This window comes from Falco peregrinus, chromosome 9 (genome assembly GCF_023634155.1).
Source record: "Falco peregrinus isolate bFalPer1 chromosome 9, bFalPer1.pri, whole genome shotgun sequence".
In the NCBI taxonomy this organism is placed as follows: Eukaryota; Metazoa; Chordata; class Aves; order Falconiformes; family Falconidae; genus Falco; species Falco peregrinus.
The window spans coordinates 17085156-17108814 of NC_073729.1; the positions used below are offsets into that span (position 1 = coordinate 17085156).

At 42.4% G+C, this 23659-nt stretch overlaps 1 protein-coding gene across 8 annotated transcripts in view; it reads right to left on the bottom strand.

The window, feature by feature from the left end:
• Window positions 1-5466: 5466 nt before the first annotated feature.
• NAV2 (neuron navigator 2) overlaps window positions 5467-23659 on the bottom strand; it is a 410341-nt gene continuing 392148 nt past the window's right edge. For all 8 annotated transcript variants that reach the window (XM_055813584.1, XM_055813586.1, XM_027790864.2 and 5 more), the window contains 11 exons: window positions 23196-23355; window positions 22600-22700; window positions 20674-20769; window positions 20347-20515; window positions 18076-18311; window positions 16674-16828; window positions 16106-16177; window positions 15413-15609; window positions 14901-15019; window positions 10263-10466; window positions 5467-9189 (listed from right to left, as the gene is read on the bottom strand). In XM_055813584.1, coding sequence (XP_055669559.1) covers window positions 9064-9189; window positions 10263-10466; window positions 14901-15019; window positions 15413-15609; window positions 16106-16177; window positions 16674-16828; window positions 18076-18311; window positions 20347-20515; window positions 20674-20769; window positions 22600-22700; window positions 23196-23355 — 1635 coding nt within the window. In that variant the 3' untranslated portion in view covers window positions 5467-9063. The remainder of the gene's footprint in view (window positions 9190-10262; window positions 10467-14900; window positions 15020-15412; window positions 15610-16105; window positions 16178-16673; window positions 16829-18075; window positions 18312-20346; window positions 20516-20673; window positions 20770-22599; window positions 22701-23195; window positions 23356-23659) is intronic.

Here is a 23659-nt window from a genome sequence, read left to right on the forward strand (position 1 = left end):
GGGCTCTTGTATTTTTCAGCGAAGATTAAACGTGATCTAGATAAATAAAATCCTTCAAACTCTGAAAAATGTATTAGCATCCCTTTCCCAATCTAATATCAGGGCTATAACACCAGGGAAATCCCAGCAGAGTAGCCAGGACCTCACAGGAGTGCCTTTCCTGAACATGCAGAAGTGCCAGGTGTGCTACTTTCACCTGGTTTTCCCTTCCTTGTAATCAGGAAAGAGCTAAAATACTTCATAGACTCACAGAACAGCCCATGCTGGAAAGAACCTGGAAAAATCCATCCTCTGGTCCAGCCTTTCATGGGAAAGGGAGCCTAGATGAGAACTGTTACCTTGTTCAATCACATCTTGAAAAACCTCCATTGATGGGCATCCTGCCACATCCCTGGGAAGGTTGTTCCAGTGAATGATTTTTCTCACTGTAAAAAATTTCTTCCTTATTTCAAGGTGAAACTTCTCCTGGTGCAACTTGTACCTCTTGCCCCTTGTCTTCTCCGTGTGGCTCTTTGTGAGGAGAGGACATCCATCTTCCTTGTAACTGCCCTTTAAGTACTGGAATACTGTGATGAGGTCGTCCCCAAGTCTTCTCTCCAGGAGAAGAGACCTAACTGCTTTCCTCATAGGGCAGGTTCTCCACCATTTTGGTCATCTTCATGGCCATCCCTTGGACCCCTTCCAGTCTGTCCACATTACTTTTTAACTGGGGTGGGGGAACAGAATTGGACACAGGTGTGGCTTGACAAGTGCTGAGTAGGGTGGGATGATGATGTCTCTTCCCTCTGCCAGTAATGCCCCCGTGCATGCAGCCCAGGGTCCAACTTGCCTTTGTTGAGCTGCTGGCTCACATTTGGCTCCTTGTCCAGGGTCCCCAGGCCCCTTCAGCAAGGTGCTTCCCAGCCAGTCTGCTCCGAGCCCGTCCTGGGGTCTTTGGTTATGTCATTGTTAAACTTCACACTGTTCTTGCCAGCCCACTCTCCCAGCCTGTCCAGGCCTATATCTGCTGTGTCCATCTCACCACCTGCTTCAGTGGCATCACTTGGTGAGCGCCCTGTCAACCACATCATCCAGAAGAGCTATGTGAAGACGTTGAACATCATGGGGCACAGCACTGATCCCTGGAGGACCCCACTTGTGACAGGCTGTCACCTGGAGTAAAAAGTGTTGATCACCACCCTCTGAGTGCTGCCTGTCACCCAGTTTCTGAACTGATCGCCTGACCAAGCTGTATTTTGACAGTTTGTCCAGGAGAAGACTGTGGGAAACAGTGTCAAACACTTTGCTGAAGTCCAGGTAAACAACAGCTAACGTGTTCCCCATGTAGACAGAAAATGTCGGTTTACTGTGGAAGGTGATCAGACTAGCCTGGTATGATTTGCCTTTGGTAAATCCATGCTGGCTTTTGCCCATCACCTGCTTTATTTGGTTTGCCATAGCTTCTGGGAGGGCTCGCTCCGTTACTTCCCCAGGGACTGAATCAATGCTAATGGGTCAGCAGTTCCCCGACTCCTCTTTTGGGCCCTTCCTGTAAATGGGTTTGATGTTTGCCTTCTGCCAGTCATCAGGGATGTCCCCTGATGGCCACAACTTGTCCAAGTTTACAGGCACTGGCCTCGCAGCAGTGGCAGCCACTTCTCTGAACACCCTGGGGCGGATTCTGCCCGGGCCCTCAGGTCTGTGTGGGCTGAGCCCTGGCAAAAGGACACAGACCGCCTCCCTCCACTGCCGGTGGGTTGACACGTACGTTGTATCTACTTGTCGCTGTGATCTGGCGTCCAGCTATGCTGGTAAAAATAGAGGTAAAGATGTTCTTGAGAACATCTGCCTGCCCAGCATTATTTGTAACTAGTTTCCCTGCCCTGTTTAGCCCTGGACCTCTGCCCTCCCTGTGCTCCTGCCTGCTGCTCACAAAGCTGAAGAATCTGTTCTTGGTGTTGACATCTTTGGCCGGTTTCAGTACTAGCTGAGCCATAGCCTTCCTAACTGCATCTCTGCACGCCCCAGCGAGGTTCCTGTAGTCCTTGATGGGCATTTGGCCACCTTCCCATAACCAGTATGTCTCTTTTTTTTCCTGTTTGTTTGTTGGGTTTTTTTGTTTGTTTTTTCTGGGTTTTTTTTTGTTTGGGTTTTTTTGTTTGCTTGTTTGTTGTTTTTTTTTTTTTTTTGTTTAGGCACACCCCAACTCATTGCTAAGCCAGGGTGGTCTCTTGTTCTGCCTTCTCCCTTGCCCTTTGTAGGGGACAGGCTGTTCTTGTGCTTCCAGGAGGATGTTCTTGAATAACTCCCAGCACTCAGCAGCCCCTTTGCCCCCCACGGATGCTGCCCACAGACTCTCACAGCTGGGCTTGGAGCTTGTTGAAGCTGGCCTGTCTGAAATACAGGGTCCTTGTCCCCCTCAGTGCCATCCAGGAACCCGATAGACGACCTTGCATGGCTGTGCAGAAATGATTGATTTAACGGTCAGGACTGATGCCGGGGTGGGCAGGGAGCGGGAGGCTGGAAGTGGTGGAATAATGTTGCCAGAAATACTGTTGTGGATGAGGTTTAGTGGCTCACACAGACTCGAGCCTGTGTTGTTCCTCCCCCGCTGGGCTCAGGCTCGATGTCCTAACATCTGTTTTGCACTGGGTGGTGCTGGTTCATTATGATCCCAGTAAAAAAGGTGCTCGGGCTCAGTGAGGTATCGAAGCGCTATTTATAAGAGCTAACACGGTAAGATGAGGAAAGCAGAGATATCTTAGAGAATATCTGAGACAATCCCCTTAGACCGTGGGACCCCCGAGTGGTGTAGCATCAAAGGGGCCTCCAGTCACCCCCTACTATTGGAGCTGTTATAGGGGGTTATTCTTACACGAAAACAACTCTATTCATCATTTCTGCTGTCCAGACATATACCAGGGATGTACTCGTGAGAACTTCTTGCTGCAGGGTTAGATAAAGGCAGGGACACACGGGTGGCTTAACCCCAGTACCCAGCAGGAGCTGCCTTGGAATGGCTGGCTGAGTCTACCCCATGGAGAAGGGCTCTTTGCAGCCCAGCACCGGTCTGAAGGCCAGGCTGGCCTTGCAGCATAGGGCAGAATGCAGCACAGGCCTGGGCGTGCTCAGGGTAACTGTTCTGTGGTTCACCAGCTCCCTGGTGTACAAGTCTTTCTGTTAGGATTACCACAAGATCTCACTGGAAGCACAACCCCTTCCCATCTCCCTGTGGATCCCACCATATGTTAAGGTGCTTCAGACCTCCCGTTGCCTAGCTCCACATAGTGAGCCTCTTGCAGGAGCAGGAGGAATGACCCATGGTGAGCCCATGGTCTCCATCCTCTGTAACCAGCTTGCTCTCCTTGAGTCTCCAGCAACTGAGGAAACCAGAAGAATCTGGGCAACCTGATGTAGTTGAAGATGTTCCTGCTCATTTTGCAGGGGGGTTGGATTAGATGGCCTGTAAAGGTCCCTTCCAACCCAAACTATTCCATGATCAAGGAAGGAGAGAGGAACTCTGATTTCTTTGTGTGCCTAAGCAAACAGAGATGTTGATGGGAAAGTATTTGTGTGCAGTCCGTCCTGCTGCCATTGGCACAGATGAGAGCTGTCCTCAGCTGCTGTGCTCTGCTCTGAGCCCCAAAAGTCTTCTGATAAATAAGGAGGGGATGGGAACGACTGTGGGCTTTTAGGGTCCCTGCACAGCTGCTCCTCTCCTGCCGACACACTGCAAATGTGTGCTATGGAAAGCAACCTCATGGGGGTCCTCCCCATGCCAAGTGGGGGCTATAATCTCGGAGCAGAGAGAACCAGACTGATAGTCCACGTGAAAAGCTAGAAACCAATGAAGAGTAGGTGTTTCCATACCATCAGCCCTCGCTTATAACACCTAACAGCAAGATTAACGCCAGAATCCTCAGCACCTGTAGGTGGTAAAATGAGGCTGTGCAGAAGAGAGGATGGCAGCCTGAAGGGTACCAGGAGGTTTTTCCTCTCTGGTTCTTGGCATGACTGCTTCAAGATACTGGTGGAAAAGGTTAGCAGAAAGTGAAGAGTGTAAGTCACAGGCTGCAGACTGAGTTCATAAAATGACTCAAGGGAATTTCCCTTTCCACTGCAGGAAGGAATTCAGCATTGATCCTACAGCACTGAGGAGTGATGGGGTGGAGCCAGGAAGGGTATAAAATAAGAATGAAATAGGATGTTGGAAACAGAAAAGCAGGGCAATAAAGGTTAAAGAGAAGATGAGGTAAAGGAAAAAAAAAAAAAGTGAAGATGAGTGTTCAAGCTGGTGTGCACAGAACAGAGAAGAGCACAGGGAAGGGACGGGGCAGCCAAAAAAAGGATGGAAAGGAGGAAGAGTTCCTGAGAGATTCAGCATTTTGGTGCCAGTCCAGAATTGATTCAAACATTACCCAAAATCAGGGCTGAGGTGCTTCCCAGGGCCAATTCTAAAACATGCAGTTCTGCGAATCAAAGGAAGTTTACAGAACACTGAAAAATCTGCTCGAGCACATCCAAAACTATCCTGCCTCTGGAAAACCATGGTGGAGGGACGGATGAAGCCCACGTTGCAAAGATCGGCTCTGAGCTAGGGTTTGCACTGCTGCATTATTAAAGTTGCAGAGTATTTTTAGATTAAACTAACTTGAACGCAGATCATCAATTTTTAGCGGAATTTCTTCTTTTTCAAAACGTTCTCTTTGGTACAGGTGAATCTGTCCTACTGACATCAATAGTTTGAATCAGTGAGTAGAGGACAAGATAACTACAAGGAACTGCCAAAACCCAGGAGAAATAAGAAAATAGCTTCCAAGGAAAAAGTTACTACTGGTGAAAAGTTTCCCTTAGGCTTTAAGTGCAGGGTTGCACAGTTATCCTTTCTGAAGAAAGTACTTATTTTTTTTTAGTTATTTATTTGAAAGAAAGAAGAATAGATCCCTACCTTCTCTTACTGACCCACATAAATTTATTACTGTGTAATCACAGATCCAGTTGAAGATGGCCCTGCTCCTTGCAGGGGAGTTGGACTAGACGACATCTAAAGGTCCCTTCCAACCCAACCCATTCTATGAGGTTCACCCTGCAAAGCACGTTCGGAATAAGGCGAACACACACCACCTGCAGCCCTCGTCACCTACAGGGGCTTCTCTTGAAGAGGCAGCTGGCACCACCTGCCATCAGGATATGTCCAGCCTGCTGGCCACCTACTGACTGACAGCTTTACACAGAGACACTCTTAAGTGGACAGGCCAGCCTTGAGCAGATCCTGATGGATGCTGTGTGCAAGGAGTAGCTATGGGGGAGTGTGGTATCGGTGTAGTCCCTCTGCTGAATTTCCTCCTGGATGTGGGCAAGGGCTGTTGGCATCTTTTCAGAAGTACTTTTAAGAAGCCAATAAACCCAAGAAGCGAACCCCGCAATCTTAAAAAAAAAAAAAAAAATTTGATTAGGAAGGGACAAAAAGTTCTGGGAAACCAGAAATCTGAATAAATAAGCATCAATTTTATTGAATCATGAATAATTTAAGACTGGTACAATCATCAGCTTTATTCTCCATGACACAGGGGGTGGGGGAGAAACGGGGAGGGTGAGAAAGGGGAGGCATGATCTCAAACAGACCATTCACAAATTCCAATCCTAAATGAGAACTGAAAATTAAATAGGGAGAGGAGCAAATGGAAAACATCATAAAACGTACACAAAATACTCAATTCCTAGTTTTTCTCTTTAAAAATGGCTAGAAAAAATTCATCAAAATGCAGCACTTTTAATCAATTATTTACATTTCTATGTTACAATGAAAAAATGTACATCTTATAGAACATATTTCATAAACTGTTCCACTGGAAATGACTAGATCAAAACAGCAACCTTCCATTTAGTATCGACAAAGAAAGATTTTTTTGCTCCGTTTTTGTATTTTTTTCTTGAAAGAAAATCGCCACATTTAGACAAGATTTCATACACATAATACCGAAGTTAAGCATCAACAATGAAATATCAGTTTGCTTCTTCCAAAATGTACAAAAAGGCCAACCAACCCCCCGCCCCCCTTCCCCAAATAAACCACATCTCATTTATGGCCTGTATCATTCTTGGCAGTTCTGAAGGAAAGAAAACTGTTTATACTTCCAATTTATAATTCAACATGAATGTTGCATAGAATCTTGCATTTCTTTCTTGATTTTCTTTTTATTAAACAAGCCAACTTTGTCAGGAAAAAAAGCAAAAACAAGGAAGTGTTTTGAAAAAGCCTTAAATGTGAACTAAGCCACTTAAAGAAAGACTTAATCTAATCTACAGGAAGTCTTGATAAAAATGAAGACATGTGCACAACAGGTAACCCTGCTTCCCGAAGTTTCAGAAAAGACACTGAATATCGTGATGCTTAGAATGCCTATCCTAGCCAAAATTGCCTCTCTCACTGTAATGCAAGCTAGTGTCAATAAAAAGTAACTGAAATTCCTTCCTGAGCTTCAGCTCAGGATTAAAAATGAGAAGAAAAGAAAAAAACCCCGTTCCCCACAAATAAAACACCGTTTTAAACATGTCTTACAGCACTCAGTTAAAGGTTAACCGAGACGTTTTCTAGGAGATAAAGTCCATTTAAAGCCCTAGTCCTGCAACTGGATTTTTTTTTTACAGGCACATGCTCTATCTGCACGGATTCAGTTGGGGGATTAGATACCAAAATTCACAGTAGTAGCAGGTAAAGTCAGTGCTGGGAAGCAGAATTGTCCAGACTACTGGAAAAAGTAACCTCTCTCAAACTCATCATCAGCATGCTATCTATTTGATTCCACACAGATTTATCCCATTTTTACAGTACCAAGAACTGGATTAGGAACGTTAGCTGAGTAACCCTTGGTATTTCATTCAGTGAAATCATGAAATAGAGTTCATAAGGTTAAAACAGTAACAACACCAAGCTCTTCCCCCCGCCCCCCCCGTCATTAAAATATTTAAATTTTTCTTTTACAATATTTTTCTTCTTAAAAAAAAAAGTCATCAGCACTTAAAAGTTGTAACAGGAGCAGATTCAAGACCAGCTCAGTAAGACAAAGTACAGTTATGTTACAGAAAGTCATGAGGTATAATAAAACCATCCTCTCAAGCTGAGTCACAGAAGCATGAACTTGTCTGTTATATTACTTGAAACCCACAAGCTCTTAAAAAAGTGTTTGTAATAAGTTTTCTTTCTGTACATTGAAAAACCAGCATATTCCTGCAATTTATTAATGACAGCATTCATTACAGTTGAAAAGCTTTCTTTTTTTTTTTTCCTTCCTTCCTCCTGCATGGGTAGATAAAACAGCTCTTCAGTGATTTATTAGCTGCGGATTGATATGAACCTGAAAAGTTATCTCATTTCCCTCCTTTTTTGTCACATTTAAACAAATTCTAGTATTTCATACAAACAATATTCACAGCAACTTATGATATTCCAAGAGATGACTTTAGCCCTGTTTCTTTAAATAAAATCCTGTAATATACAGCACTAATTTAATCAAACACAATTAGTACAAAATAAGGCATCGCTTTAAAGTTCAGCACCAAAAGACAGCTGGAAAGGCTAGTACGGATCCATATCAAGGAGTGATGTTGTCGCTGAGGTACAGCCAACATCGCGGTGATGGTGGTGTGAGCATCTGCTTCCGTACCAAGGGAAGCGCAACCCTCTGGGAGGCATTCTGCTTCCCCAACCAAGTACGAGCCTTAACACTGCGAGTGTAGGTGTGTGCGTTCAGAGAGGAGGAGAAATAAAACCAGGTTCACGGCTCTGCCAAAACTCAAAAAGCATGGCCCAGCTAAACTTAAAAAGACACAGTACCTTCCCTCCTTTTTTTCCAGACCTGAATACTGCTAAAAGATTCATTTATTATGTTTTTTTTCCCCAATTAAAATGAAAAACCATGGAAGTAAATGTTGCAACCGGAGTAGCACTGGAACTGTCACAGAGTTCTAATTAATCCATTTATAGTTATGCTGATTGGAACGAAACCTCTGAACAGAAGCCAAAGTTTTTAGAAAACAGCTGTAACATTTCATGGCAAGAATTAAAAACTGGGAAGTGTGATTGATCCCTTGCCAGGGGTGTAGCTCACCTCCGTGTGCAGGGCTCTCCACGCCTGTGCACTGCCAAGGGTCCTGTGGAGCTGCACGACTCGACGGGGCACGGCCCTTTCGCTGCAGAGGAGGGACACTCACTCCCCTCGCGGAAATAAATCGGTTTTAATGCCAATGAAGTCAACCAAGTTGGTTATGTGGATGTCAGTGGGAAGAGAATCAGGCCCTGACTAGCCAAGGGCTACCTGATCTTTCACTTGTAGTAGGACTGATTGTTACACAGTGTTTGAAAAAACCTGATCTGTTCAGACTGTATATATATTTTTATATATTCCTATTTATATATATATCTTTATAAACACACAATGAAAGAAAGCCAAGGTCTCAGACTGGCAAGGAGAGCAGCACTTTTGCTTCCCCCCCCCCCCCCCCCCCCCCCTTTTTGATATTTATTCAAACATCCCTGTTTTGCAGCTTTGCCTTTATTGAGTATTATTTCCAAGGCAAGCGATACTGTTATAGCACCAGAACTATATGAAGCTGAGTTTACTCCTAAAAGCTGATCGGTAAAAGTCCAGCCCTCACCTAAATGTGTTTGGTCAGAAGCAGCATAGGCAAATATTTCCTCTCCCCTCTCCTTCCGGACAGTACATGGCACAAAGCTATTCGCTTCACAGTTGGGAAGTTCCCCTCCCACCCCTTCAACTTTTAGTAACGATGATTATTTTGAACATCTTCAGTATCTTAGGCATGAGAGCTTACAGCAACTAAACAGAAGAAAACCAAGGAATAGTGCAGTTCTCATCATTGTTAAAAGAAAAACAATACAAAGGCTGCTTGGGTTGCCCGCACCCAGGTTCAAGACTGACTCCAAGTGTCTTGTTGTTCTTGCAGCTCTAATACTGAGATCCCAGCCCAGCCCAGGAATGTGTTCTTTTCATGAGTCTGTGATCAGGGTTCTTGCCAAGTGGGAGAGCAATATGGAAACAGCCTGTTTCTATCTGAACAAGATCACAATGTTGACTCCAGAGATGAATCAAGGATGTCATCGTGATGGCTGTTGCTGTTAGAGTCACTGTCATAACTCTGAGGACTTGAGTAGTTGGCTGCTTCTTGCAGTCTCATGAGCATGTTCATCTGCAAAGGCACAGAAGTTCACAATTATTTGTATTCGGAGGCAGAAAGAATATCAACTCCATAGGAAAGCTACAGCAGCATTCACTTTGCCAGTGGGTGAAAAAGGCAGGAACAAGCAGACTAATTAATACCGAGTCTCTGAAAAGAGACATTAACTGTAAGTCAGATTACAGCAGCATGCAAGTGAGTCATAACAAGCATGCTTTTCCAGTAAAATTGAAGATGCAAAGATCGAAGGGATTACTCCACAGCCTTGCTCGACAGGATTCTGCAAGCACCCTACCCCCTCTTCCTCTGACCCATGGAAACATGGACAGATCAGTCAAAAGAGGCAAATCTGAATGTCCTAATAGCTAGCTTGACATTTGTATAGTATATACGAGCTAGTAAAAACCTGTAACACACATCCAGTACTCCCAGCTGTCCAGAAAAATGTACATCTCCACAGAACAGCTTCAGGGCATTCAGTTTGCACAGCAGCTCCAGTAACCTTTTCCCACTGGAAAGCTCAATTGAACTTGTACTTCTCCAGAATGTATAACATTTCCCTGTATGCTTGTGAGGTATGCCTGACTAATAAATTAGACACCACTCATGAACACCGTTAGTTCATATACTCCTTCGAAATCTCATTTCTCATTTGGGTCAAGAGCATAGCTTACACGTGAAGTGAAGTAAAGCAACAAGCCTATTTTGCAATTGTGGCAAAACAAGCTCAACAAAATGGTTCCACCGTGTAATTCAGGCACGTGTAACAACATCACATATTGAATTCCACAGCATAGAAATTAAGTTTAGTACACACATCCTCAGTCACTCCTCAAAAAATGAATCCTCAAAGTACCCCCAACAAATGCGAAAAGCTTCTGCCGCTGTCTCTCGCAAAACTGTGCGGGCTTTCTGTGCGAATGCTTTCCCCAGGCTGACTTAATGACTTCCCCAGAAACACTGCCTTCTCACTCTGAAACTTTTCATCACACTCCTCAGCGGTCCTTTACTTTTTTAGTCCTGTTTCTAGTCCTTAGAAACAAGGGAAACAAAGCAGTTCTGCGGTTTCAAAAACGAGAACTCACCAAAGGATCTCCTTCAGCATCACTCACTGGGACCTGTTTGCTGGTTGAGCCCTCCCGTGACATTGAGTAGCCATCAAAGCCCACGTCTTCAGGCCGCAGCTGCAGCAGAGGTGGCCACTCATGGTGCTGGGGGGTGGCTGCCCAGGGGTAGGTGTCCATCACCCACTTGGCAGGGTCCTCCCAGGGCGCTCTCCTCCCGTACAACTGGAAGAACAAAACCACATGTAAAACATTCCTGTTAGTCAACTGCTTCAGTCAGCGCCTCCCTCACCAAAAGGCATGTGCCGTGATTCTTGGGTGGCAGAAAACACTTGCAAGCCGGGCTGAACACAAACAAGTGAGATTTTCCTTACCCTAATGACACACAAAGCTATTTTTAGTGGCACCTGGTTTGGAAGGGGCTGACCAGCTCCTGTGAGACCGCAGTGCCCTTCTCCTGGCACCAGCTGAAGAAAGGGAGACCTGAAAACCACGTCGCCTAATCAAGTTAACTTAAATAAAGCGAATATACAGAACAGGCCATCAATGTTGACATCCGGATCATACCAGGAACTGCTTTATCTGTGTTTGCTGTCGTCACAAAACTGCCATCAGTGGAACGTGTAAGAGGAAATGTCAGACCTGTCACCAGGCAACAATGACAGATGTCACGGCGAAAGGCTCTCAAGTTGGGAGAATTTCTTTCTAGTCAACTCAGAAAAAGTGCCGACACAATTTGTCTGTGGTCATGTTCCTATCTCCAATAAGCAAGCTCTGTTTCAAAAACTTTTTCTGTGTTGAACAGGCTGTGCTACCAAATCCCAGCGTATTCTTCTCCTTGTTATATTTGGTTTGCCTTAATTGGCTAATACATTCATTTCAATGCCACAGGACTTGCAACAGCAAACACACAGCTTCAAGTGACTTGCAAATGTTTACTCCCACTTTACAGATTTTAGCCTAAATATCCTTCAGCAACTCGATTTGGTCACTGGCGTTTCATCACTTGAACTCAGAAAACTCTCCTGCACAACGTGCAGGGGGAAAAGCAGCAGCCTAACCAAGAAATTCACTAGCACTCTGATGAATCTAAGACTATTTTATTTTTCTCATCATTATTTCTTCTTGGCTTTTTTTTGTGGTTTAATTTTTCACATGCCCAAAGTATTAAATCACCCTAAATACCAATATTGCTTCATTCTGCAGCACAGCGGAGCAGGTCCCAGCCCACAGAGAGGTGCCCAGCAGATGGTGCTAGGTCATCTCACACAGCCTCTTCCACAACCTAAACACTCTCCATCCTTGAGCTGTACTATATTATTGCCCCAGCATAACGTCTTCAAGCTGTGGTAAACCAGTTCTCCTATTTTCACCTTGTTCCTGAATTTACAGCAATACCTGTCGGTTGCCAAGTGGAGAAGGATTTTACCCTTTTCGCAGGTCTTTGCTGCCTAGAAGGTCTGTGTGGGTCCTAGCTCGTTTCTGAAAATGAGCTTGTAAGTACAATTCCCATTTCAATACACGAAATCCCCACCTATCTTCAGCAGATGAGAGGCTGAACAACTAACTCACTACTCCCTTCCGCAGCAACCAGCTCTGTCCATCCCGTTCATGTTTTCTAGGAAGCAATTAAGGGGGAAGGCACAAACAGGTTCCTTCACAAAGCACCACAGAGATGTGATGGAGTACGAGCGATGGTGGCAGGGAGCTGCAGGGACTCTGGGTCCTCTTTTTGCTGCTGCTGCATTCTGTATCGATACGCCAAGCAGGAAGAACTTGGGGTTTTATATAACCCTTTAATTTTCACATCCCTGTTTTGAAGAACAAAAATACTTAGCTCCAATGGGAGCAATTATTGTTAAGGATCCATTTGGCTCATTTGTCTTTGACCCGAAATAGTTCTCTAAATGAGAAACAGGAATATAAAAGTAGTTCAGTTTAGATCCGCAGAGATCAGAGTGAAATCAGCAGTCCGCCCTTCCTTTCTGGCAGGCACTTTGGTGAGAGAAGATGTGTTCTCAGAGGAGCCTTTGTGGGTGTGGGGGACAGAAAATAGCCCAAAATGAAACACACATTTCTAGCATTAGCTTGTTAAGCACAACTCTCGCTGCTCTTCAAGTACTTAAGCCTTATCCTTACCCATTGACAAGAAAAAAAAGAGACATTATTTAAATGGAAATGAGTTAGTGGGGTTTGGGGAAATGGGACCGAAGTGGATAAAGAGTCTAAAGCATAAAGTGAGAAACTGAAATCCTTCCACCTGGAATGCAAGCCATTCAGACAACCTAAGGGAAGAGGCAGGTATCAGGCAAAACACGCAAGCACAAATGATGGTTTTACTAATGGTTTTCTTTCGCTTCATTTCCATTAGTAATTTTTCAATGCTTTCCACACCTACTGATCAGTGATATGAGCTTCAAAACACAGCACAAGGAGCCCAAGCATCACCGAGAGCATCAGTCTTCTCCATTTCAGAAGCAAACAGTGTCACATGCTCTCCTTTCTCATTTTAGGTCTAAAAAGATTATTGGCTGCCATGACCTTCCTTTATAGGAAGTTTTATGGAAAATGGCTCTCCCGTTTTATTTCTAGCAAAGTTCCTCTGTGTGTTTTCTACCTAGGACCTATCGTTTTCCACATGTCTAAGAGTCTATCACAATCGTCCCAAAGAAAATGAGGTCTCCAGGCACTGGGAAATTTCAAATGGCAGTCGCAGTTTGTCCAACTTTTAACCAAAACTTACTGAAGAATTCATGTATTTCCTAGATTTGGAAGAAGCCATTAGTAAAAGCTCCGTTTTCTATGACAGGGTTGTCTCCCCTCTCTTCTCTGTAAACATCTGTAAGTTTCTGCTGTCTAGCTAGCCGATGAAACCCAAGGTGGCTTAACGGCACAATGTAAAATTCCACCTCCCTCCCCTTTTTCTTTTAAGTACTTCTTCAAATCCTCAGACCGCTGCATCTTCACAAGTTCCCCACTCTGCAGAGTACTCCCATGCGGACAGGAGCTGAACCTCAAAAGGGTATTGCATTGAAAAGAAATGCAATAAACAAGCAAAACAAAACAAAATCCCTGTATTTTCCCAAGAGGTCTTGCATGCTTTTTTTTTTTTTACATGTATCTTACTGGCAAGGCATCCTGACAAACACAGCAATGCTGAGCCGCAAGCAGTAGCAGAACGGAGAGAACTGTTTTTCACAAACATGAAGGAACCACGCTGCACTACAACGGCTGCTCTACGGACCTTGTACTTGGGAGTTATTTTATGATTCAGAAACACGTGAGACACAGAGACATATGTGATAGAGAACCTATTACTACCATAAGTAAAATTTCCCAACTGTTAATTAATTTTACCAATAATAACAAGCCATGTCTTGCTTATAGTTTGAATTTTACTAGTCCAAACTTGTCAGACATCCACTTGACTTTTTTCCCTGCAAAACTAAAGCAGAAGAGACTCCCATAGACCGAGTAATATTTTAGCTTCCTCTTGAATAAACTGAGTAGTCTGAGCTTCTCATCTTTCCCATTGAATAATGGTTCCTGTACCATAATACTTAATGATATTGTTCTTTTCTGAACCCTTTCCACATTTCTTTCTAATGACTGTTTTTACATGATGTACTAACCTCTTCCTATTTCTAGCAGATGTAATTATAGCTTATGCTCTCAAAATGGCATTTGTCTTCTTCGCAAAACACAAGCTCCCAATGCATTGCTGTAATTTCCTATTCTCCATCCACCTTTAGCCCTTCTTCAATCTTCTAGCCTCTCACTGCAATCCACCTTTCATTTCTGTATGTGTGATCTCGTGTTCAGCTTTCAGGCATGCAGTGACCAGAACTTACTGATATTGGACTACGCTATCGCCAAAACCGGCTTTTAAATCATGTGCTGCCCTGCTTACCCTGTGAGCAGGGGACTGAAGAAGAAAACAGCCCTTTTTCCCCCACAGTTGCATGCCAAGTCCATAGCAATCCTCAGCTGAACCCTTCTCCTGATTCCAACAAGCTCTGTACTCATACAGATACTGAGAATTGTGCGGCAATGCTTAGAACCATCCAAACTGCTAAGAGATGAATCAGTTACTAAGTACGGGCAATCAATGATTTCACTATGGTCTCTGAAAGAATTATGAAGCAATCTACTAGAACATTAATCCTGTAGACTGAGAAGTAATCAAAATGTCACCGCCACTGATCCTGTCACTCATTAATGTTTCTCTCCATGCACAGCTTTGTTTCTCCTCTGTTGAAAGATTTGATTTACAAAGGAAAATCCTGCATAACTAAGTTAATAGCCACAAACATGTTTTTCAGATTCACAGTACAATTTTCAGGCATGCTTCTGGAACAGGTTATTGAAAGGTATTTGGGTGTCTAACACTGCCCCCCCCGTCAGTAATTTGGCATGGGAACACTTTTCAAAACATCTAGCCGGGATTTTCAGTGCTTCCACTCCATATTTCAAAACAGTTTGAAGAGAATAATTCTGCCTGAAATTAATGACAATTTAGGTTACATTTTCACAGAGATTCAGGTATTCAGTATGTAAAGTTATAGCTAGAGAACACGTTGCCATTACTCAGTTTTGCCTGATGCTCTGCTGCCTTTTGAATAGACAAAAGAGCTGTGATTTCTCACTTTGCCTGCTCACCTGCAGCCCTTCTCTAACTGCCTCCAGAAGATAGGGGATGATGGAGTAGTTCCACAAGTCAGTAAACCAGACTCTAGAACCATCTACATCTATCGGACAGGAGAGGAAGAGCCGTGGACCTGGAGAGGGAAATCAAGATATTACACTCAAATCATGATACGTATCAAAAATAGGATCAAAGAACAACTTCCAGTTCTCTGGAAAAAGCAGCCAAGAATGAAAGAACATAAGTAGCCAGCTGGTGAATTGCTCTTCCTGAGAGCTCAAAAATCCTCTGAATCAACTTGAAAAACTACAGCCTTCAAGGTGAAAACAATTAACCAGATTTCATAACACAGTTCGTACCCAGGACTTAGAAAAAGGAAAAAAAAGAAACTTCTCGTACCGTTTGCTTGAGAGTACACTGCCATCTAAAAGTGGGGCTTTTAAAGAAACATTTTTTACCTGATGAGGCACAAGGAAATAAAATGCACCTATTTACATCTGCCTGGGCGTATGGGCAGAGCACTTACCAATAGTAACATCAGAGGAGCTGTGAGCCTCCAAGAATTTGTTCAGATGTTGCCAGACCTTGGGAATCCAATCAATAATTTTAACCAGCTCTGCATTTCTCATCCTGCCGCTGATCTCTGTTTCAATGAGCTTTCTTCTCAAGAAACGGCCGAGAAAGCCTTTGACTGGCTCAGTGTGGTTAGCACATAGCACCCATCTATGGCAGAACAACAGAAATGTGCATTACTCCTCCTTCATGCTACTGAATGTAATTATTCTGGACTAAATTTTTCTTATTATTTATTGCTGCTGTTGCACTGCTGATCATCAAAAATAGCTAGCTCAGTCCCTTATGTTTCCTAGGAGAAGTTATTTTGGAATGATGAGTTCACTAGATGAAATAATTTGTATTGTGCGTTGTTTCAGCTTATTTCTCATTTGGTATCCACCTTGCCTAAATATTGTCTTATTTAAAATTTGTTAGAAGATCAAATATCTTAACAATCCTCTGAAAAGTGAAAGTTTTACGAACCACATTTACTTCAATAACAGCATCGTAACAAAGCTGCACATGTTTGGGCAGCAACTAATAGCAAACAGTATTTCTCTCTCGGTTTGCTATTTCAGCTGGTAAGAATAATTTCAGATGCCTCAGTAGCCCTTACTCCCTTGCCAGCCCACAAACATAAATGAGAAACATGAATAAACAGTACCTGAAATTATGGTGAAGTTGAAGATTAGGTGTTGAGGAGGTGGCTTGGTTCATTGTGCCAATAATATACGGACTATCAAAAAAAAAAAAAAAAAAAGTCAAACAAATCAAACCTGTAAATTTTGAAAAGCAACTTTTCAGCAAGATCTCAACATTAAAAGAAGTTACTCAAATGTCTTTTGTCAAAGAAGGTTTTTGTAGCTACTTATAACCAAATCCTTCACTGAGGATCTGACTTCTGAGAACATCAAATTCTGAAAGCAGAACAGAATTCTCAAAGCAGGATCTTTCACTAAAAATGGGTGGTTAGTATTGAATATCTTCTGCAGGCAGAGAATGCAAATTACCTAAACCCTCTAGGACTTTTTTATTACTGATTTCAGAGGAATCGATCATTTCATGAAGGAAAAAAACCCTCCTCTGAAGCGCTGTCTGTGATACAGACAATCCAGCCACCTCAGTCTGCTTTACAAGCAACCCAGAGTCGGGTTTTGCGGTCACATTTTGCAGTGGCACTGGTCTGACTGCAGCACTGAAACTGGGATTGTGTTCTCGTATTATTTCTTTACCATTTGTGGTACTTGCAGTTTAGAAGTCCATTAAAGATCTCCCCTAGGGAGCTAACGTGATGCAAATTATCCAGGATGATTACAAGAGGCATATCCACAGCGTTATTTTCACTGTTACACTGGTCTGCTAGGTTGGACAGGTATTGGCGGAGTTCCTGCAAAGCATATATAAAGAAAAGAGAAAAAAAAAAAAAAAGAAAAAAAAAAGAAAGAGTTTTCTTCATATTCCTTGAAAATTCAGTTAAGATGTATAAGCTATGGCTTTGTAACGAAATCTGAAGCAAAGGTGCCTGGTATGTTACAAATGCACACATTTTCCATAGGAAAACAAAGGAACAGGGTTTACTTTCTCTTTTGTAGGTTATGCTGACGATTCCAAGACTATATCAGAAAACCTGAGTGAGAAAAGTGCTTTAAAGAAGGGTAAGATTTTGTCATTTGATTTCTGTTTTTTCATTTGTGCTGTCCTAATCTGACACAGAGGTGTTTGAAACGTATTTTTCTTTATTTTCAGGAACTTGTTCAACTCTCTATATACCAAATCAAACTTCGCCTTCGAGCTACGTTTGTTATAGCTTCTTGCAATTGTGTTTCCATCAAAACACAGCCGATAACATTAATCTGGAATACAGCATCCCTCGGCAGAGGCCAAATTCAGATGCCTTCCTTAATGCCATGAAAGAGGGATGAGCTTGCGGGGCTGCTGCCTGCCTGGGTGTGGTTGAAATGCTCTCAGCAGCTTTAAAGCATTTATTCCATAGCATGCCTCAAATTATACCGCTGGCCTACAACCACAATTTCAACCATCCCTTTCCTCCAGAGGAAAATGTGCCTAAGGCCATAAAATATACAGCTTTTTTTTTTTTTTCTTCTTCTTTAATCTAGATGTTCATGGAGGTATATTCAGCAAAACCAGCAGCACATAAAAAACCAGAGACATGCCTTACCGGCACAGGAATGTGTCTGGACAACAGTCACTTCAAACCCAGCACACACAGATTACAGCTGCTGATACTTGCAGCTGCAGAAACTCCTGACAGCCTAGAGATGCATTTGAGGGTTTTTGGAAAAATGCCCACATGCAATAGGGATTGCTTAAGTTGCTGGGAATTTTTATGCAGGTGTTTTAACTTCCTGGGCAATCCTCAGGCTCCTAACCACTTGAAAAATCCTAACACCTTTAGGTGTTTCGATATACACCTGGAAGCCTGCTGTTTCAGGCCCATAATCAGGTGAATCTGTCGTTCTGAAAACCTTAAAAATATTCCCTTCAGGATTAACATCATGCTTTAAAAAGAAAGGCAAATTTAAAATCAGCTTTTGGTGGATTAATAAAGGAGGAGCCTCTCATTTTTGATATATGGTAGCATTAATTGTGCAAAGACGGTTTCTGTGTCCTCACCTTACTGGATTTGTGGTCCACATTGAAGGTTGCAATAATGCCCTCGGCCAGCTCCCTGCCCTCTCGAAGGACCATGTACTCAGACAGACGGTTTGCAAGATATGTTTTGCCAGTGCCACTGGGACCGGATAAGATAATCCGTCTGTGTTCCATCAGGAGAGAGATATAACGCTGCAGTATAGGCTTTGGGATCAGTGATTCAAACACCAGACCGTCCAAACTGTTCTCGCAGATACCTGCAACAGGAAAAGATTCCTCATTTAGCGGGATTCCCAATTTTTATCCAAATCACCTGTGTTTTTAAAAGGTTACAGTTTGTTTTTTTTTTCTTTTTACTAAACAGTTGCAATGCTGCAAAGCAATCCCATTAGTGGAGTCTGAAGAAATCAAAATTAGTTAAAATGACTAGATAGCCAAACCAAGAACTGAAAAATGTGATTTTGTGAATGTACCTGGTCCCAGCAATAGTAGGAGAACCCCCCAAAATAACTCTCAGAACCAGCAGATTTAGACCTGACCTGACCAAGCCGTATCTCACTTCAGAGACAAATCCCCTCCCGCTCTGGTACCCCTCGCGGTGCAGAGGAGCACACATAAAGCTGGTGAAACAATTTCCGAGATGACCTGTGGGCTTAGCCCGGATCCTCCTTCAGCTTTCTGTTTGCAAAGACTCAGCTGCACCCTACCATGTCTAAGGCCCTAGGCAATCTGCCACACTAAATGATTCCAGGCCACGTTTTTCACACACAACCCATCCATTTTATGGTATTTTGCCACGTACAGTGCGCATTCATCCAGAATTTACCTGTTTACTTTTGAATTGCTAGGCAAAAAACCCCAGCTATCATCAACTCCCCCTACTTTCCCAAACGCTCGTAATTAAACTCCTTCTCTGTATGCTGATAGTTATCGCTTCTAACATAAAACTCCTGCTGATAAGCATTTACGCAATGTCAGCAGTCACTTTAGGCAGAATTGGCTCAGGGAAAATACACAGTGCTTCAAAATAAACAGCAGCAAGGGAAGTTGGCAGATCACACGTAGAAATGTTTGCACCTCAATGGTTACTTGGAATATTAAATATTTATGTAGGCAGCTTTATATCTCAAAGGTATATGTAACTGATTCTCCATAAATTGATTAAATATGTTTCTATTTTATTGAAAACTGTTATCACATACGAGCCTTCAAAGTAGAACTCAAGCCAATGCAAGTTAAACATAAAATCAGATCGCAGCTTTACAGATATGCCCAGAACTCAAGCAGTATGTCAACTGGGATTTACTATCAGACAATGTATATTGTAAGCAAGCAAAATACCCCGGGTTCACAGCAAGCCTCAGTAAATTGAGATATTTCATGGCTTATTTTGTCTTCCTGCCCACTGATTTGCTACCCAAGGTAACTGGGTTTTTTTACGCCAACTTTCAAAAATCCAACTGCTTTCAGTCAAATGCCACAGCCAAATTTCCAAGTTGAGCTGCAGCGTGTTTGGCAATGCTCTCAAACATGCTACCACCGGGAGGCAGATCTATGGTGTAGATTTCACTGGTGTAACTTTGAGCAAACTATGTACATTCAAACTGCAGCAGCTGAGGGTTTACCCCCTCAAACCTAGTTTCAAAGTACAGTTTTCATATAAGAATGGTTCTCTGGAAATCAAATGAGAAACCACATGAGAAATACAAGCATTAAATGCTTATCAGTATGAGATAATGAAAATGATGAGAGTTCTGAAAACCACACATTTTGAAAAAAATCCAGATTTTTAGGTGTCCCATGAATTCTGGGATGCCTCCTTACTAGTGCCTAAGGGGGGACTCTTCAGCGAGACCAATCAAACAAGATAAATCAGGATTTTTTTTACTCTGCATGAAGGAAATAAAAACTATAGCTGTTACAAAGAGGTAATGAATTTCTGAGGCTTCATTCATTTGGAAGGAACTTTGCTGCTCAAACTCCACTACATCCCTTGCGGTGTGATATCTTTGCTAGGACAACTCCAGGCATCAGTTCAAGGTATGTGGAGAAAACTGCTGTGCGTGTGATTATTCCTACTGTTACAGACCGAAAATTTGCTCAATTTATGGACTTAGCATACTCAAAGTGCTGTCTTTATCAAGTAAAAATAGAAGGACCAATAAATAAAAGGTAGGGACGGGAAAAAGAAACACAATAAAACGTTTCTACTCCTCTGAGCTTCTTGACACAGCAAGCTTTGATAAAACTGTAATTAGTGAGAACTACAACAGACAGGTCAAGCGTAATTACCTTTGATGGTAACAGAAATAGTGTTGTTTTCTCCGACTAGATAGCCACAGGGCAACAGCTCAGGTGTCTCTGCACTATTAGTGCGTTTGATTTCTCCAATGCTGTAGCCCAGAACACTGTCTGAATTCAGTCCCAGCTGGCTGACGGGATCCACGTGAATGATATACTCCTAGGATGAGAAAGAGACACGAAAAGTTACCCAGCACTGAAATCTCTGTGACTTTGCTCTAGGTTATAATAGTAACAATCACAGCAAGTTAAATATTGCTGGGTACCACCAAAATGTACTCGCTGAATGCAGGCACACAGTGAATTGTACTCGCTAACCTTAAACAGCCGTCTTACAACCCCGTCCAGAACATCCCATTTGGTCTTGCCACTGACCCCGATGCAGCCTATGAGGAAGGTGCGAGGCCTCGAATCCTGAATGCACAGAAATGTGAATTTAAGTTAATAAAATCCTAAACATATCAGACAAGTCTGTTTAATGTAATTAAAATGCTGCTGCTTTTTTTTTTCCTCTCTTTTTTTTTTTTTCGATCACGGTGCATCTTTACCACTCTATATGGTGAATTCTGAATGCTACATGAAATCCTCCTTTTCTACTAGACGTTTTCTACAGTGTTGGAGTAAAAAAATCTAAAGGATACTTAAGTAGTACTGATGTTAAGTAAAAGGTATTTATTAACCAACCCATGAACAATTCAAAGATCTCCGAGAGGATTACAGCTTAGCAAAAAGACAGAAAGACTCTTAGGAAAATTCTAGGCAGAAAAAGCTCATGGCACGTTCACTTTTCCACGCCTTCACAATCAAGTATGTTGCATTTGCAAGGTTTATCTTATTTACTTCAAGAAATGCTGCTGTGAACATAGATAAATGTGTGTGTATATCTATATATATATATCTCTCTACATGTACACAAACGAATATAAATTATATATGGTTATATGTATGAATAGTATAATAAAATAATAAATAGTGTAATAAAATAGAGGCAGCTTATATAGAACAACTTCTTTGTTATGTTTGGTACATCACAGCATTTTAGTTGATAATTTTGTTTCTGATTTCTAAGGCAGATAAAAAACCCAAATGTACCTTGTTTTTCTATTGTCCTTCAGCTGCATTCACTGTGAAACATTCAATGAAGAAAACCTGATTTTTATCGTAAGACTTCAAGTTCAACTAAAACATAAGGAATCATTTCCACATGGCACCTTTACTGACTGCGGGCACAGTGGAGTCCAACAGAATTAGCAATATAGTTTTCCTGTTAATTGGCTTGTCACAGGCTGTCATTATTAATACAAAATTGGTATTTGATGGAAAGAGCTGCTGAGTCATTTTATTACAGATTATTCAAATTTTTGTCCTGCCCTTGCAAAAGACACCAAATTATTTCTTGAACACACTTCTACAGGTACTCATGAAGTGAGACGGCGAGGTCAGCGCTTCATGAAGATTGTGCAGCACGTATGCATGCAGTACGCACGTGAGGTGGGCTGCAATTTTGCAATATCTGAAATGTATTTGGGTACTCAGTATTCTTTCCATTACTTGTGAATGGAGAATGTCTGAAAGATGGCATTCCAAATGGGATACTTGTACCAGAGAGGACAACTTGAACTAGAACGGTAAGGTACGGATCTCCCAGTCTAAATCCATTAAGTTCTTCTAGAATATTAGCGCTTCTAGCATGTTGGTGCACCTTCTATCGACACATTGGATCATTTTCATTATTAGTTAAATTTTATTGAAGTTTAACAGAAGGACCCAAGAGCTTTGTGCAGTTTCTGAGATATCTTAACCAGGTGTTATCCCAAGGCACAGATTAGCCTGCTAACTTCCTTGATGCCGAAAGAGTGGCCTTTCAAGTTCTCAGAGTTACTACTGAAAGGCTTAAATTTTACATTATCACCTACGCCTCCGATACACAGTCTAGTCTAGCGATCCTGTGTTACTGACACAGTTCATGGCCAGCGCTGAGGCACCAAAAAGAAACTGCAAAATAAAAAGCTACGAGTCCATGAGACAACCTGAACCAGCAGCACTGACTCTCAGCAGTTCCATTCAGGTGGGAGGGAGCCAAGTGCCTTGTCTATCACTAGTGATACATCAATGAACTATTTTGCCGAGAAAATTTTGAAAAGCCTTTTGCAAATAAAAGCCTCCTAAACAAATTGGATTTGAATTCTCTGGCACGTGCCAAAGTCACTTACATCTTAAAGCTGGGGACGAAACACAACTCACCTCCTTCCATTTCATTTCATCTTGAAAGCTGACGACTATTTTGACGTGCCTGCCTCCTTCTTTCCGGGCAGAGCCATCTCCAGTGTCATCTAACAGCATGTCTGCGAACAGAAAACATCAACAGCTTCACAGCTGTATCTTAATAACAACGAAGACTATTCTGGTTTACACCAACACATTTATTGCAGTCAACCACGACACATCTGGGCTTCGCGTGCCCCCAGGTAAAACACAAGAACCATGTTTACTGACTTCCCTCCCAACTACCAGTATCACTCCTAAAAAGTGAAGGTCACTGAAAATTATTAGTCAGTTACTCTGTATTTTCCTTCCGATGATATATCCCCTGGCGAAAGTGCACCATTAAATGGCTTTAAACATGACTCTCCGCAGCTGAGGTCATAATTGGACAACTCCAACCTAGGGCGTAGCAGAACTATGACGACATTTTAAAAGACAGCTTCGTGCCAGCTCCTGACATATTTCCACACCTCAACTGTTAATAATTTTCATGCTTTCATTTTTCCATGGCTAACCAAAGCAAATCTTCCCAGTGCAGGATAAAACCTGCCCACAGCCTTGCTCATTAAACTCACCAAGACTGGTTGACTCCGTCAGGTTCAAACTGTGTTGAGAGAGACCCACTGAATGTCTTGGGGAGGATGAAATGGAAACCTGAGATTGAGCCCTGCTACAGCTGCCATGGTTTTCAGATTTCAGCCGATCGTTTTCTGCTTTTAGTTTTTCAATCTCACTCTTGAAAAGACAAGTCAGCAGTTAGAAGGCACAGTGAAAGACGACAACAACATAACTAACTTAAGAATAAAAAATCGTTTAGCAGAAATGCCATTTCATAATATATTTTTAACAAGTTAATGATTTTAATTCTTACAATGTCCCTTCCATGAAACTTTTCAAAGTATAGGAAGCGTAAATAGGGGGGAGTTCACTAAGTACTGAAATGCAGCTACATTATGGGAGAGAGCACGGGAGCATTTTAAGAGGTTGCTGATAATCAACAAAATGATCTCCCTGAAGGTCTTTAGGGTTGGAACAGAGC